Raw genomic sequence first — 15,283 nt, forward strand, 5'->3', positions numbered from 1 at the left:
TATGAATCTGGACTTTCTGTATCTGCCAGCCAAATGTTGGCTGACATTTTAATATATTTTTATATATTTAATATGTTTTAATATATTTTTCTAGGCTTTTCTCTAAGCATACACAGTGCGCACGCACATAAAATGTATGCTTTTTTCAAAAGGGCTGTACCTTATATTGTGTTATCGAATCTCACTTACCTTCTAGTTTTACAGTCACCCTTCTATAGTCACCTAGCTCTATACATGATGAGCAGTTTCTGAGACTTCAAATGCTCTATACTGAAGTCTGTTCTTTAGAAAGGAGGCTTTGAGTCTGGGGGCCAGACAGTAGAGGTGTGGGGAGAAAGGGCTGGGGTAGAACAAGATGAAAATTTTCTTAGTGAGCCATACCTTTTTGAATAGGAGAGGTTCTTTCAGCCACGTGTTGGTAAGAATCGGTGAGTTGTGTACTCACCTATTGCCCCGAGTAACTTTTTGGATTGTTTTTTCATGAACTTTTTCTGGGAATATACAGTTTCAATGAATGTTTTCTTCACTATTTCCCTACCCCATATATTCAGGAGCACAACTTGCTTGTATGTATGATTTCTAGTTTGAATGCCTGCTCAAACAGAAAGTCCCCTTGTTTGTCAGTGTTTGTAACTCAGATAAAAAGTCAACAGTCTTCACACCCACACAGTAAAGTTCTCCTAGTGCAGAAAGACACATAATGCCCTAAAATGGAATGATGAGCCATGACAGGAAGTATTTTGAAGAAATTTAACAATAAGTTAAATAACATTTTAACTCTAGTATTAAATGTTTCAATTAGGAGAAATAGCATCACATGGGTTATCCCCTAATGAACCTTGTAAGACCAGTGACTAGAAGTCTAATAGATGCTATTAATCCTGCAAGTTAATAATAGTCATATTTCCATTTACATCTCAGGTCCACAGGTGATAATTTCCTTCTTCCCTCTCAACACTTACCAAAGTTCTATTTTTTAAACACAGAAGCAAGACCATGTCATTTATGAACTCTCAGACTATTTAAATAACTTCTCCATTTTCTGACCCACTCCACCCAATTTGGCAATTGATATGTAGTCCAGTATTGCTTTCTATTTGTTTCTTGTCTTTGTGGGGTTTTTTTGTTTTTTGAGACAGAGTTTTGCTCTTTTTGCCCAGGCTGGAGTGCAACGGCATGATCTCAGCTCACTGCAACCTCCACCTTCCGGGTTCAAGCGATTCTCCTGCCTCACCTGTTTTCGTGGTTTTTGTTGTTGTTTTGTTTTGTTTTTGGTAGTTTTTGTTTGTTTGTTTTTGAGACAGAGTCTTGCCTTATCACCCAGGCTGGAGTAGAGTGCTATAATCATAGCTCACTGCAACCTCAAACTCCAGGGCTCAAATGATCGTCCTGCCCCAGCCTCTCAAGTAGCTAGGGCTACAGGTGCACATCACCATGCCCAGGTAATCTTTTTTCATTATTTGTAGAAATGGGGTCTTGCTATATTGCCCAGGCTGGTCTTGAACTCATAGCCTCAAATGATCCTCCTGCCGCAGCCTCCCAAAGCTCTGGGATTACAGGTGTGAGCCACCACACCCAGGCTCGTTTCTTATCTTGTCACCTGGATTTTAAGTATCTTGTGGGAGGAAGGTAATTATAATGCTTTTGTTTGCCCTTGGTAGCATTTCACAGATACTGGGACATAGGAGGTGACTTGTTTCTTTTTTTTTTTTTTTTTTTTGAGACGGAGTCTCGCTCTGTCGCCCAGGCTGGAGTGCAGTGGCCGGATCTCAGCTCACTGCAAGCTCTGCCTCCCGGGTTTACGCTATTCTCCTGCCTCAGTCTCCCGAGTAGCTGGGACTACAGGCGCCTGCCACCTCGCCCGGCTAGTTTTTTTGTATTTTTTAGTAGAGACGGGGTTTCACTGTGTTAGCCAGGATGGTCTCGATCTCCTGACCTTGTGATCTGCCCGTCTCGGCCTCCCAAAGTGCTGGGATTACAGGCTTGAGCCACCGCGCCCGGCCTAGGTGACTTATTTCTTAATTGATTGTTTTTTTAACCTAAAATTTTCTCTCAGTTTCTGTCACCTTTCCCCCATCACCAGGCCTTTGCCTCAGATTTCCCAGATGTAGTAGAAGCATAGTTACATGGACCTAAAATTATGATTCAATAAACTGAATAATCAAATTTAGTTGCAGTTTACAAACATGCTTATTTGCAAAATGTAACACTTTTTTCTTCTTTAGCAATGTCTCGTGTTTTAGCTTAACTTGAGCTACCACATATCTAATGGAAATCAGTAAGAATTATTGATCTTGGGACCAGAGACCAAGGTTCTAAATATAGCTAGCTATATAAGCCTGAGCAAGACTCTTAATTCTGTACCTACTTTTCTTACCTGTTAAATACACCTACCATTTCTAGGGTATCTCTTATGTGCTAGGCATCTTCTGTGTCCTCACAGTGACTCTGTAGTTTAGGTGGGTAAGGTAGGTGCATATCACTACTCTTTTATAAAAAGAGAAAACTGAAACTGATAAAGGTCAAGCACCTGACATTACACTGTGATAGTGGCAAAACTTGTGCTTAAATCCAGGTTTCTCTGGTTCCATTGCTTGTGTTCATTCCACAAACAAAGAGGAATTAGATGACATCCAAAATCACTCTATGGCTTCCTGCTTTTAATGTTTTTTGCTGATTCAGTAGCTATACCTTTTTTTTTTAGTCTTCAACTCTCTTCTCAAAATTTTTTATTATGACTAATCACTAATTTGGGAAATTAATCCCAGAATTTTAAACAGTTCTTGAAATGAGTACAAGATTAATATATAACACCTTTGGAAAATTATTCTCAAGTCAGGCAAATATATTTGAAAATCACAAACAGCAGCAATAAATACGGATTTGTGTAAAGAAAACAGAAGAGTGAATAGGGTTTAGGCCTTATATTGAGGGAAATTTGATTTTATTCTTTCTCCATGTTAAATTATTTCCTGGCTCATATTTGTGATTTCATTTTTCTTGAAGTCACACTTACTTTACTTTTTTTCCATGATATCTGTCTTACTTTACTGAAAGTATTACTATAAGAAATTCACAACGAAATTTTGAGAGGAAACTTACGAATTCCAAATGCTTATTGGTAGTTTATTTTGGATTTTAAGTATGAAAGATTCATTGCTTTCTGGATAAATCAGTAAACTCCACGGTGACTTGCTAACTTTGTTGTCAAATTATTGCACTGATGCTGGGTGTCTATGAAAAAGTAGAGGATGTTGACTTAGTATTAGTCTGACAGCTGTGTAACAATATAAATTTTAGAGGAACAAATAAAACCCCCATATTATTCTGTGGCTGGCATAAATAGAACTCTTAACTTGCATTATTGGGTACAAATTCTGTATGTATGTATATTTATATATTTGTAGATACATTTGTGCACGTGTCCATCAGATGACTAATGTGACCCGATCTGAAGGAATGAAAAAACTTTCACTGTTTGAACTAATACTGCAGTTGATTTGTGTCAAATCATCAGAGGCTGCATCTTTGTGAGGAGAGTTTTAAATAGCTTACACTTCAAGATTTAAAACTTCTGGCCAGGCACAGTGGCGTACCCCTGTAATCCCAGCACCTTGGGAGGCTGAGGCGGGCGGATTATTTGAAGCCAGGAGTTCAAGACTAGCCTGGCCAACATGGTGAAACCCCATCTCTACTAAAAATAGAAAAATTAGTGGGGCATGGTGGCGCACAACTGTAATCCCAGCTACTCGGGAGGGTGAGTCAGAATCTCTTGAACCCAGGAAGTGGAGGTTGCGATGAGCCGAGATTGCGCCACTGCAGTCTAGCCTGGGCAACCGAGTAAGACTCTGTCTTAAAAAAAAAAAAGTACTACTTCTGTAATGATACTTATATTAAAATTTATTTAAAAGCAGTCAGCTGTAATATTTTGATTTGCAGCTTGATTTACAGAGGTTGGGATTATATATATTACTGTAAACATCCCCTTCCCCCAAAAAAATAAGTTTAAGTAAGATTATCTATTACAATGTTTAGTGTTTGGGATTGTTTTCTAAGGCACTAGTGTCATAGTATTTGTTTACTTAGATGGTAGTTTTGAACTAAAGCTGGCTTATCTTGTTTTATTTTACATGTTCTCAAAAATTTTTCAGAACTAGTTTCAGTATGAGTTCTAACAGTCAGATGTTTGTGTATATTACATTACACTATGCTCTTGTGTTAATTGACTATATTTCCAATGGAGTAAGAACAAAGTCTTAATTACTGTATATAATATTCTGTGCCCAACACAAAATAGGTGCTAAACAAATGCTTACTGAATGAATAAATGTGGAAAATTGCTTATTGGTCAATACTGCCACCTATTTGTGTTATTGAAAATGTAAATGCTGGGCATATATACTATTTCAGTTGATATCTGTATAGAACAGGTTTATTAGTTTGCCAGTTTTAATAAGCAAACCTTTTAATAAGCACTCACATCCCAGAAAGTTAATGACAGTGAGTTAGTGAAATTTCAAGAAGTATTTCAGTCTCAACATGGTTGGCATTCCTTTCATTGATGTTGAAATTTTGAACTGTCTGTAATTTTGAACTGTCTGTAATCTAAATTCTGTGCTTAGGGCAAGACAGCTAACTGTGGTGGTTTCCTAGTCCTTTCCAGAGTACAGAGTGTTGTCATGATAATAATAAAATCACTGACATAGGAATATAAACACATTGTCCTGCTGTTATAAAATGGAAGTGTATTTTTAAATGTTAGCAAGGTAATGAAAAGAACTAATAGTATTCACAGTATTTTCCACTAATTATAAACTTTTTAGTTGAGTTAAGCTTTTTAATATTGATTGTAATGTATGTTTATTCTTTAGAAAAATAATGCTGTGGTTTCTGATATTTGCTTGTATGGCCAATTCAAAAATATTAATTATTTGTTTTGTGACATTTTCTGGATGCCCTAGAAATAAAGTTGAATAAGATGTGAATATTTAGGGAGGAGATAGGGGAGAAAGATGTATAAGAATAATGACAGTGAACTATGATAACTGCGTTAATAGAAGAACTATATATAAGATGGAAATAATGAACTCTTGAGAGTCAAGGTGAGGTAAAGTACTCTATTAACTACTTCATCCTTTATGTTGACATTATGTACAAAGATAAGTATTTCTCTGAAAATAAATGATTCACTTAAGACCATTTGTTTATATTTTTCTCACTGTATGTACATTATTTTTTGTTTCTGCTCACAACCACAACTGGCCCTTCTAAAAACTTAAGTCATCCCAATTATTTGCTCAGAGAGAGCCATTTCTCTAGTAGGAGCTCACAGGTTAATGGTTCTATGGCATCATTCCCCAGAGGCAAAGACATCATCATATATTTGTGCTGGTTTTTTTCCTCGTTACTGCTGACTTCTATGCTAGCACACTAGTTCCACTTCTACACCTAGCACAGTGGAGTTGTGATGAGATGAGCATTGGGTCTGAGTTAGCAGATGGATTTTATTCCAGGACCTTATTCTTGGTCATTCCCTTTGCTAATGGAATTTCAATAATGCTTCTAGGTTGTCAGTCAACACAAGAATTAATTTTTTGTAGAATGGGAGAAATGATTGCCTAGCTGAAATTACATGAAAATTTACTTTATTGTAATGAAAATATATTTAATATAGTGAAATAGTAATTCTAAAAATACAGATGACAAGCATTTTCTTAGCTGTTTGGTTGACTAACTTAGCTATTTGGTTTCTTAGTTATTTGGTTGGCCTTCTTCCCAGTGAACTTACTACTTAATATTTTAGTATAAGGCATAAAATACTTAAAAGAAACTTATTTAACAGAGATAATAGACTGATCTAAAGTTTAAAATGTTTATTGTCACAGAGATAAGATAAATACACAAACCAACAAAGATTTTTAAATATTATATTACTAAAAACTTAAATATGAATAAAGTTTCAAACTATATTTTAGCCAAGAGTGGTGTAAATAGAAATGTGAGAATGATTTTATTTGCTTTGTTCATATATAGATTATGATGACAGTAATACAATAGATCACAGTTTTCCTTGATAGTACGTCAGAGAATGTTGAAAGTCATTTTTATTCTGTTAATTTGAAATTCAGTTAGAGGCTCAGTTGACTAGCTTTGTTTGACAAGTTCTTCACAGTTCAAATTAACATCATAAGATATTAGGGAGAATTGTTTAAATACTTGGGAAGACAAGGTCTTCATTAGTACTTATAAACATATGCATTTCTCACTTAAAGGATAAACAAATTAATAAAAATCTTTCCCAAGTGGGAACCATGGTAGATGGAGGATATGTGGTAGTAGAAAGACTTCTCAGTGTAGACTTTTTTGTATATCATTTCGATGTTTGAAGCATACAAACCTGGTAATAAAACATGAATCTACAGGACAGTACCCCCATATAAACAATATTTGTGGGGAACAGGTTTTCCTGTAACTCACAGCCCTAAGTAGGAGACATATAATCATAGGAGCATGTCCTTTGAATATACAAAGTTAAGAGGTATTTCTTTAGGTTTTGAGACAGTATCCCCTACTTCATTAAAGGTGGTCTCTTCTTAACTGAGTAGACTTAACTTGAAAAAGTTAGTTCAACTAGAAATAGGACATGATTTCAGTTGAAGCCAAAGTATATACTATTATAGCACTAGTATTACACCTGTCTTATGAAAAGCTTGTTACCGCTGACAAATTCTGAATGAAATTTCAGGTGTTCTGATAGTCCAGAACATTGAGGAAAATCACCTTTTTTCCCCCTTTCCTAAATCTTGAGTCCTCAGAACTTCTAACAAAAGGGTTTATGGGTCCATTCCTAACAATTAGATTTTTTGGTTTTTTTGCTTCCCTTCGAAGTAAGATTATTTAGATAACTAACTTCTACTGAGTACATATACATATTGTTCCTGAGGGTGAGAATTAGTTTAAGAGCCAGGTAGGAGATTTTTTTAAAAAAGATAAGTAGACAGTAGAATATAATTTCTAGAAGACTCAAGATGTACATCTTCATAAAGTTTTACATTATCTTATTTTCATTTATGTTTTAAAGTGAAAGATGTTGCATTGACATAATGTCTTAGTTATAAAGGTAAACATTTTTGTTTTTAAAATTATGATACTACTTTATGCAGTATTTAGAACCATTTTACTAAAGAATGCCATTTACCACCATAGCAGAGAGTATTAAAATATTAGTAAGTCCAAATCGTTGTTTTGTTTTTCTGGAGAAACTTGCATCGAATAGTGGTAACTATAGGCACACAATTTACTTGTAATAAAGAACACTAATGGGGAGGGTAGGAGTAAATTAACTAGACCCTTAATAATGGGCTTTTCTAGTTCAAGGAATCTTATAATTGTCCCTGAAGCTAGTTGTGAAGGAAGTTGCAAGATGAAATATCTAGATTTATGTAGTAGTCATTCCAGGAAAAATGTTGCCTTCTGGCAAACTTTGGCACCTTTATTATGTAAAATGCCTTTTTAATGATAAGCAATATAGATTGTCAAAATAATTTTGGGGACAGAAGTCCAGTGCCTCCTGTTTACTCCAGATTAAATTAGCAAATAAAAGTAAGCCTCTCCAGCGAGCCCAGTGTTTGCTCTTTTGGGGAGAAAATAGCCTTTCAGCCAAACTTTACACACTTAGGTAGTACTAGTTTGTTAATCTTAAAAAGACATTCTCATGTTTAGTAAAAATTGATGAAGCGTGTGGCCATTTTCCTGAAAATTACTATGTTTTAAAGGATTGAATTGGAAAAGCATAGAGGATGTTTTTATTAAATCAATACCAAAATATGCAGGTTGAAATATAAGTTAGATTACATAATTTCTGCAAATGCTGTTGGCTTCAAACCAGTTTACTTTATTGTCAGTCAACCCCAAAGAATTATTAATTTCTCTCTTTGGGATTGCCTGTTTTGTACCATCCAAGCTACTTGAAAAATCTGATTAGTCTGTGCCAGGACTACGGTAGGATGACAGTTAGTGAAAATAGCATGCTTTGCCTCTGTTGAGGGGGACCATATGAAAATATATCCTATTTTCACAATGTTTCTGAAAAGATTTATTTGTGGAAATGTTCCTTGCTATTTAAAACTCTTCAAAAATGCAGGTTTTACAAAATACAAAAATAACCTCCTGAAAGTTTGAAAGGGGAGAGGGGGCTGTCGTGTGGGGGCGGTCTCATTTGCTGCCCACATCCTCCCTCTGTTCAGTGCGTTGTGTGCTTACGGGTTCCCTGGAGCGGATCACCATATAATTGATGTGCAGTCTGCATTGCTGAATCCTGGACTGCACCATTCTGTGTTCAAGGGAAGATGTAATCTGATCCCTCTGCTGCTGAGGGAGGAATCTGTTCAGTCAAGGCTTTGACAGGGCATAGTCTCCTCCAATAATCTTCTCCGTTCTCTCTCATTATTCCCTCGAGTTCTTCTCAGTCAAGCTGCATGTATGTATGTGTGTCCCGAGAAGCGGTTTGATACTGAGCTGCATTTGCCTTTACTGTGGAGTTTTGTTGCCGGTTCTGCTCCCTAATCTTCCTTTTCTGACGTGCCTGAGCATGTCCACATTAGAATCTGTGACATACCTACCTGAAAAAGGTTTATATTGTCAGAGACTGCCAAGCAGCCGGACACACGGGGGCACAGAATCACTGAAGGGGAAAAATACAGAAAATATGGGTTTCTACGGCACATTAAAAATGATTTTTTACAAAGTAAGTAATCTGTTTTCTTCCTATGCTGTGTGATTGTGTGTGTATGCCTGCCTGAGAAGGAAAATCTGTATCATCAGAGATGGCTGCAGTATCCTCTAATTTTGGTGGGTGGCTGGATGTCTGGTATTCTGTTTTATATCATGAATGTAAGCAAATAATGGAAAAACTGTGAGCTGGAAAAAGCTTTAAGATTAAATGTATATTTTAATCTGAGAATTTTTCACTGAAAATATATTCAGACTTTAGAAATGTGGCTCCGTTAAATGCTGACCTGGAAATACTCTATCCTTAGTTGGCTTTTAGTGAACCTTTTGCCTTCAATTTTTCTATACCTTATATATAGTTTTTCTTTTTTCATTAGTTGACTCTTTAAAAGTATAGAATCATGAGACTATTTGGGATTTATATTTAAAGAGATCATGTTTACTTTCCGTACCCCTCAAAAATTGCAGAATTAATTTTTGGTTCTGAAGTCAGTATTTTCAGTAAACAGAACAGTATTTAAAAGACTTCTATAGTCATACAGAAGGTGCTTTCCTTTATGAAATATTTGTAAAATAAAATCCTTTCTCATTGGTTTCCTTGATACACATTTTGGGCATGTTTATTCATTGAAGGATTTCTAAGATGGAAATAAAGTTTGCTTTTAGTGGCAAATGGTATTTGCACCAATGTTTTTTACAAGGTATCCTGGGAAGTTCTGAAAACCAGTATTACAAACTTAATCAGAATAAATATCGAAGTTTCTCCTAATTATGAAGATAAGAATTTGAGGAAGTTATCAGAAAACTAGATTGTAACATAGTCTGTACTGACTGACCTTCCTGATGGATTCATTTGCATGTATGTGTATATATGTGTATCTATAAATTAGACACATGGAAACACGTGGCTACCTATATACTTCAGCTTTTATATTTATGTTTGCTTTTTAATAAAATTATTTGGAGAAAGAAAATAATGGTTTCTGAGAGGAATCACTTTAAAACAATGTAATCAGTACAGAAACTTCTGAAGGGAAGAAACCAGCCAGACCAATTCCATTTCTTTCCAGTAGGTATGTCATGAACTAAGGTATAAATTGTAGATGAGCTTGTTGTACCCTCACCTCTAGCCCCTAGTATCGTAAAATCATCCCAGTATTTTAGAAAACCCTTCGTGATGACAAAAACATGGTCTTTATTATTCCGTGTGGCTCTAAAACATTTTTAGTCTCTTTAGTATTTATATTGTATCATGCTATGTTGTGATGTTCCCATGTAAGGCAAGAGGTAGGAAAATAAGGCTGCTGCAAAGCAAGGATTTTTACCTACTTATAAACATGAGGATAGCTCGCTATCACTCTGGAGTGTTTTTCCTCCTATAACTTGCAGTAATACAGTGATTAGTTAGTGGACACAAATCTTAAAAAGGGGTTGTTGAAATGGAAAAAGTTGAATCTTATTAGATTTTATTTTCTCGTATTAAAATATACATATAGTCATATAAGAATATTTCAATATTGATGTTGGCAAGATACAATTCTGAATATATAGTATAGCATGGCATAATGAAACACCTTAAAATGTAGATTTTGGATACACCTTATAGAGAGGCATAACTGATTCTTTTAAAACCTTTCTGTTGTTGCTTTTCAAGTTAGAATATTTTGTCCTGAGTATCTGTCAATAGAGCTATATTCTATATATATATCAATTGATGACTTTTTCCCTCAGCGTTATTATACTGTCTCCAGATTTCTCTTATTATTGATTTACTTTTTAAAACTATCCTTATTGCCCATATTAATTGCTTTATGCTTTATCACTATTCAAGATTATTTATACTGCTCTTTACCCTTTTATAATGGTATGAGTGTTTAAAATTGAGTTTGTTACTTTCATACTTATTTCTGATTTTACAATTTTGAATTTTGTTTATCTTTATTAAAAACATGTTTTTAAAGAAAAATGAAGATTCACGAGGAAGGCACGTTAAATATGATTCTTTTCTGTGGGGATTAACATGAGATTTTTCCCTATGTTGGTTATTAAATTGGAAAACATGAAAGATGTATTATCTCAAGGAATATATATATATATATATATATATATATATATATATATATATATATATATATATAAAATACCAGTTTTCAAATCATCACACATTGTTCTTCTGGATAAAATATTAGGGGGAAAAATTCACCTTTCCATTCCATTCAGAGGAAAACAAAGTAGAACAAATAGAAGAAACTATGAAACATTTATTTTATATATATAATTACAGTTGTAGGCATATGAAAAGTTAAGAATTTAAAATATTAACCATGCTGACTCAAGATTTAGACGATTTTTAAAAAACATATCTTGTTTGTTTTACCTTATAGATGAAAAGAAAGTTGGACCATGGTTCTGAGGTCCGCTCTTTTTCTTTGGGAAAGAAACCATGCAAAGTCTCAGAATATACAAGGTAATATTAAATATAATGATTGATTATGTCGTGATTCTCAGTTTTTTAGAGTTTATTCTGAAAGTGTTTTAGTTTATTCTTGTAGAATAATAATGTTACTAGTACGGTTGACTGTTTAACACATTTTGAGATTACTAGAAATTGAGAACTATATCATTTTAAATAAGAAGAGGAATACCACCTTAGTTTATGTTTTGTTACTACTACATTTGAAGTATGACATAAGCAGAAATTATCTTATGAACAAAAATTTGAAATTACAATTTTTAAGGAATTCTAAAAAGTAAACCATAAAATATGAATATGAGCCCCTGTGTCTTGTTACTATAGCAACAGCTGTTCTAGGGTAGACATTTATGTATGGAAATTTGAAGATACGTTTATTAGCAGTGAAATAAAACAATTACTAACTAAATCTTATTTCATGAAATTAATATGTTAGAAATTTTCTTTTATGGGCTTGGTAGGTCTTAAGTTTTTAACACATACATTTCCATACCAGTAGAATAGTTTCCATAACAACTAAATATAATTGTAATCTTTTTCTATTTCAGTCTCCATCATTTTTGAATTTTACATCAGTATAAAACTTTTCCCACTCTCACACTAATTAGGCTAACTTAAGCACAATGTCTGTTGCCCAGCCAATTAAAAGTGGCTCTGAATGTCACTTGGAATGTCGCATTTTAAAATTTAAATGACAGAAGTATCTTAGAGCTTTTTTTGGTCTTTAAAACAGAATTTTTAGTATAATTGCCAGTTTTTAAAATAAGTGATTGAAACTTAACAGTAGAAACCACAAGAACTTTATGGTTATGATGTTTCTTCCTTTCTCTCAAAATATTTCGATTTAGTTATTTTTGTTCTATAAGATGCAATACAATTAACATTGCTCAGATGCAATTTTTATTGAACATTGTTACAGATTGTGTCTCTTACAGAAAAATAGCTTGTTTTTATTTCAGCTGTAAAAATATTTCTTTCAAATGCTCTTTTATGAAATTTGAAAATCATAATAATTGGAATAGTCTTACATTCAAAAAGTGAAGAGATAATACAGAAGAGAAAAATGAAGCTATCTCTTATTCAGGAGCTGCTTTTCTGTGTGATTTTTTTTATGTTAACTGTCCCCCTTCCTGTTAGTCTTTGCCTTTTGACAGTTTTACTGTGTTTTGGCACTTCCACCAGAGGGTGTGGAGGGATAGAGAGACAAATGAAACTATTCACTTCATTTTGCTTTTCCCTTCTAGTCATGATAAAGTATTTCTTGGATGAGAAATTTGCATTTAATGTTAAACTGTTAATGCTATTTTTTAAATGTATCAGTCTTCGATTAATATGGCTGATACAAGGACAAAGGTATTACATTGTTCACTTGTTTTTAAGGCGACTTAGAATAAATGAGTGCTGAATATTTATTACAGAGCACATTTTAGTAAAATTTGTTTTTTGTTGCTCACTTTTTATATTGACAAAGCAACTGAAAAGGCACAGGTTTTATTTTTAGCCTGTTAATACATAATTTTATTAAAGCAAAATTAGACCAAACAGCATATTTATTTCTATGTTTTTTTGGAGACTCTTGGTTAGGAAGATATATATTTGATATTTTGTCATATTTTTGACATTTGCTAATAAGATAAAACTATGATTTTTCCATCAAAAATTTGTTATAAACACATCCTATTTTGGAGAAAAAGAAAATAGAACTTACCTTTAAATTTGAAAGATAGATTTAATTGTTGAATGTTAAAGATTGTCTTTGATTTATACTATTAGAGGATTTAAAGGGGGTAGGTAAGAAGACTTTTCTGTAAAATCTGGTGATTGAGATCGCGCCACTGCACTCCAGCCTGGGCAACAGCGTGAGACTCCATCTCAAAAAACAAAACAAACAAACAAAAAAAAAATCTGGTGATTGAGATACATTTTTTTAACAAAATAATGCTGGATAGAAAAAAAGCTGGAGGAGTTGTTTCATTAGTAATTTATCAGAGTTTGATTGTTAACTGTTATGATGCAATTTGTAAGTGTTCTTTGAATTTAAAATAATCAACATAGCTCAATGAATTGAGTGAGAATTTCTTTTCAAATATAATTTCGTTAAAACAGACCTTCCTGCTGCTTTTTTTCCAAGGTCCTTAAAATGGATACCCAATAATTACCTTGAGTTTAGTTTAATTACATGCAGAAATTAGAAAGGAAACTTTAATACATTCATAATATAGTTATATATCTGTATTCTTTCTGCTGTTAATTGATCATTTTTAGGGTAGTTAGACAATTTTAGAGAGATCATCTAGTCATCCTCATTTTACTGGTGGCAGAATTGAATTTCAAGTTTGTTTGAGACTGTTAAATCTCAAAATTTAAATTACTGTATAAAAATGTTTAGATGATCTTATTTAGTTTTGTATATAAGTTCTTAATACCTGTTTTGAATAAATGTATTTCTAATCAAGACTGAGTTCTGTCAACTATTCAGACCAAGCTTTATAAATAGCAATAAAAAAATTGGAAATATTATAAGCATCTGGGGCAAACTTAAGGAATAATGTGATTCTTGAAATTCAAAACATTTGAACATAGTATTTCTATGTATGAGTTTTTTAAAGCATTAATAAAGTATCACAACCCTTTGTATAAAGAAAATTTAAACTTTTATTTATGTCACTGAAGACCAGTCATAGAAGAAGTGGGACTTGTATGTTCTAAGGAAATATTTTAACATTATTTGTATATATTAACAACTTGCAGTTTTGTCATGGAGATTCTGTTATTTGGTTGCAATTAGCATTTCTGCGATAATAGCAGGTGTTACGTAGGAGGGAGGAAACTTACTGTAAGAACCGCAAATAGGTTTTGTTTACCTGTGATCTCTGGGAAGAAATGTAATTAACTGAATTGATGATTGAAATATGCCAGATCATCATTCTTTGTACTAGAATCTATTATTAATAAGCATCTATTTTTGCTTTCACTCTTGCTTTTTTCCTTTTTTCCTTCCTCTCCTTTTTTTTTTTTTTTTTTTTTTTTGTAGTACCACTGGGCTTGTACCATGTTCAGCAACACCAACAACTTTTGGGGACCTCAGAGCAGCCAATGGCCAAGGGCAACAACGACGCCGAATTACATCTGTCCAGCCACCTACAGGCCTCCAGGAATGGCTGAAAATGTTTCAGGTGACATATCTGAACATAGTACTTGAGATGCCTCACTTAATTGCTGCAAAATAAGGGATTAATCATCCATAAAAAAAGAAGGAAGCACTTTTACATACTATACTATGGATGAACCTTGAAATCATTCTGCCAAGTGAAAGAAGCCAAACACAAAAGACCACATGTTGATTCTCTTTATATAAAATGTCCAGAATAGGCAAATCCACAAAGACAGAAAGTAGATTAATGGTTGCCTGGCAATGGGGGGAGGAGAAGGACTAACTGCCAATAGGTACAGATTTTCATTTTGGGGTGATGGAATGTTCTGGAATTGGATAGTGGCGATGGTTGCACAACAGAGTGAATATACTGGGAAGCACTGAAGTATACACTTTAAAATGGTGAATGTTATGTGATGTATATTTCAATTTTAAAATGCTGTTAAAAACAAGGGAACTCAATTTTTGAGTGTCATAATTGAGGAAGTCCAATACTTATTTGTGTAACTGTGCACTGACATTTTTTTTTAATTGCTTTTTAAATAATAAGACTGACCTTCCTCTTCTCCTTTGTTTGAATTTCTGGGTTGTCTAGTTTTCTAAACTGCATTGCTTGTAAGTTAGGCATTTAAGAGTAATTTAAGAACCATGCTAGCTAGAGTTAATACAGCTTCTTTTCTTCAGTGCCATGCTTGTATATGGCTTACCGTACTTGAATCCTGATTACTATATTTTAATAGTATTTATATTTTTTGGACATTTACAGGGAAGATTGGTTACAACCAAACCCTGAATATTATGAATTTTATAACCTAAGATAGTGATATTACATTGATTTATCTCTTCTTCCAGTAAGATAATGCATATAAATCAAGTGTTTAGCAAAATACATGGCAAGGATTAAGTACTCACTCAGTTATTCGTTG

At 33.6% G+C, this 15,283-nt stretch overlaps 1 protein-coding gene across 5 annotated transcripts in view; it reads left to right on the forward strand.

Moving 5' to 3' along the window:
* LOC105463486 (F-box and WD repeat domain containing 7) overlaps window positions 1–15,283 on the forward strand; it is a 210,782-nt gene that overhangs the window by 171,335 nt on the left and 24,164 nt on the right. For 4 of the 5 annotated variants that reach the window (XM_011710595.3, XM_011710597.3, XM_011710596.2 and 1 more), the window contains 2 exons: window positions 11,115–11,197; window positions 14,238–14,379. In XM_011710595.3, the coding sequence (XP_011708897.1) occupies window positions 11,115–11,197; window positions 14,238–14,379 (225 nt within the window). Of the gene's footprint in view, window positions 1–8,297; window positions 8,747–11,114; window positions 11,198–14,237; window positions 14,380–15,283 lie in introns of those variants that run through there. The other variant, XM_011710599.3, reaches the window with a different exon arrangement.

Source organism: Macaca nemestrina, chromosome 3 (assembly GCF_043159975.1).
Source record: "Macaca nemestrina isolate mMacNem1 chromosome 3, mMacNem.hap1, whole genome shotgun sequence".
NCBI classification, from domain to species: domain Eukaryota; kingdom Metazoa; phylum Chordata; class Mammalia; order Primates; family Cercopithecidae; genus Macaca; species Macaca nemestrina.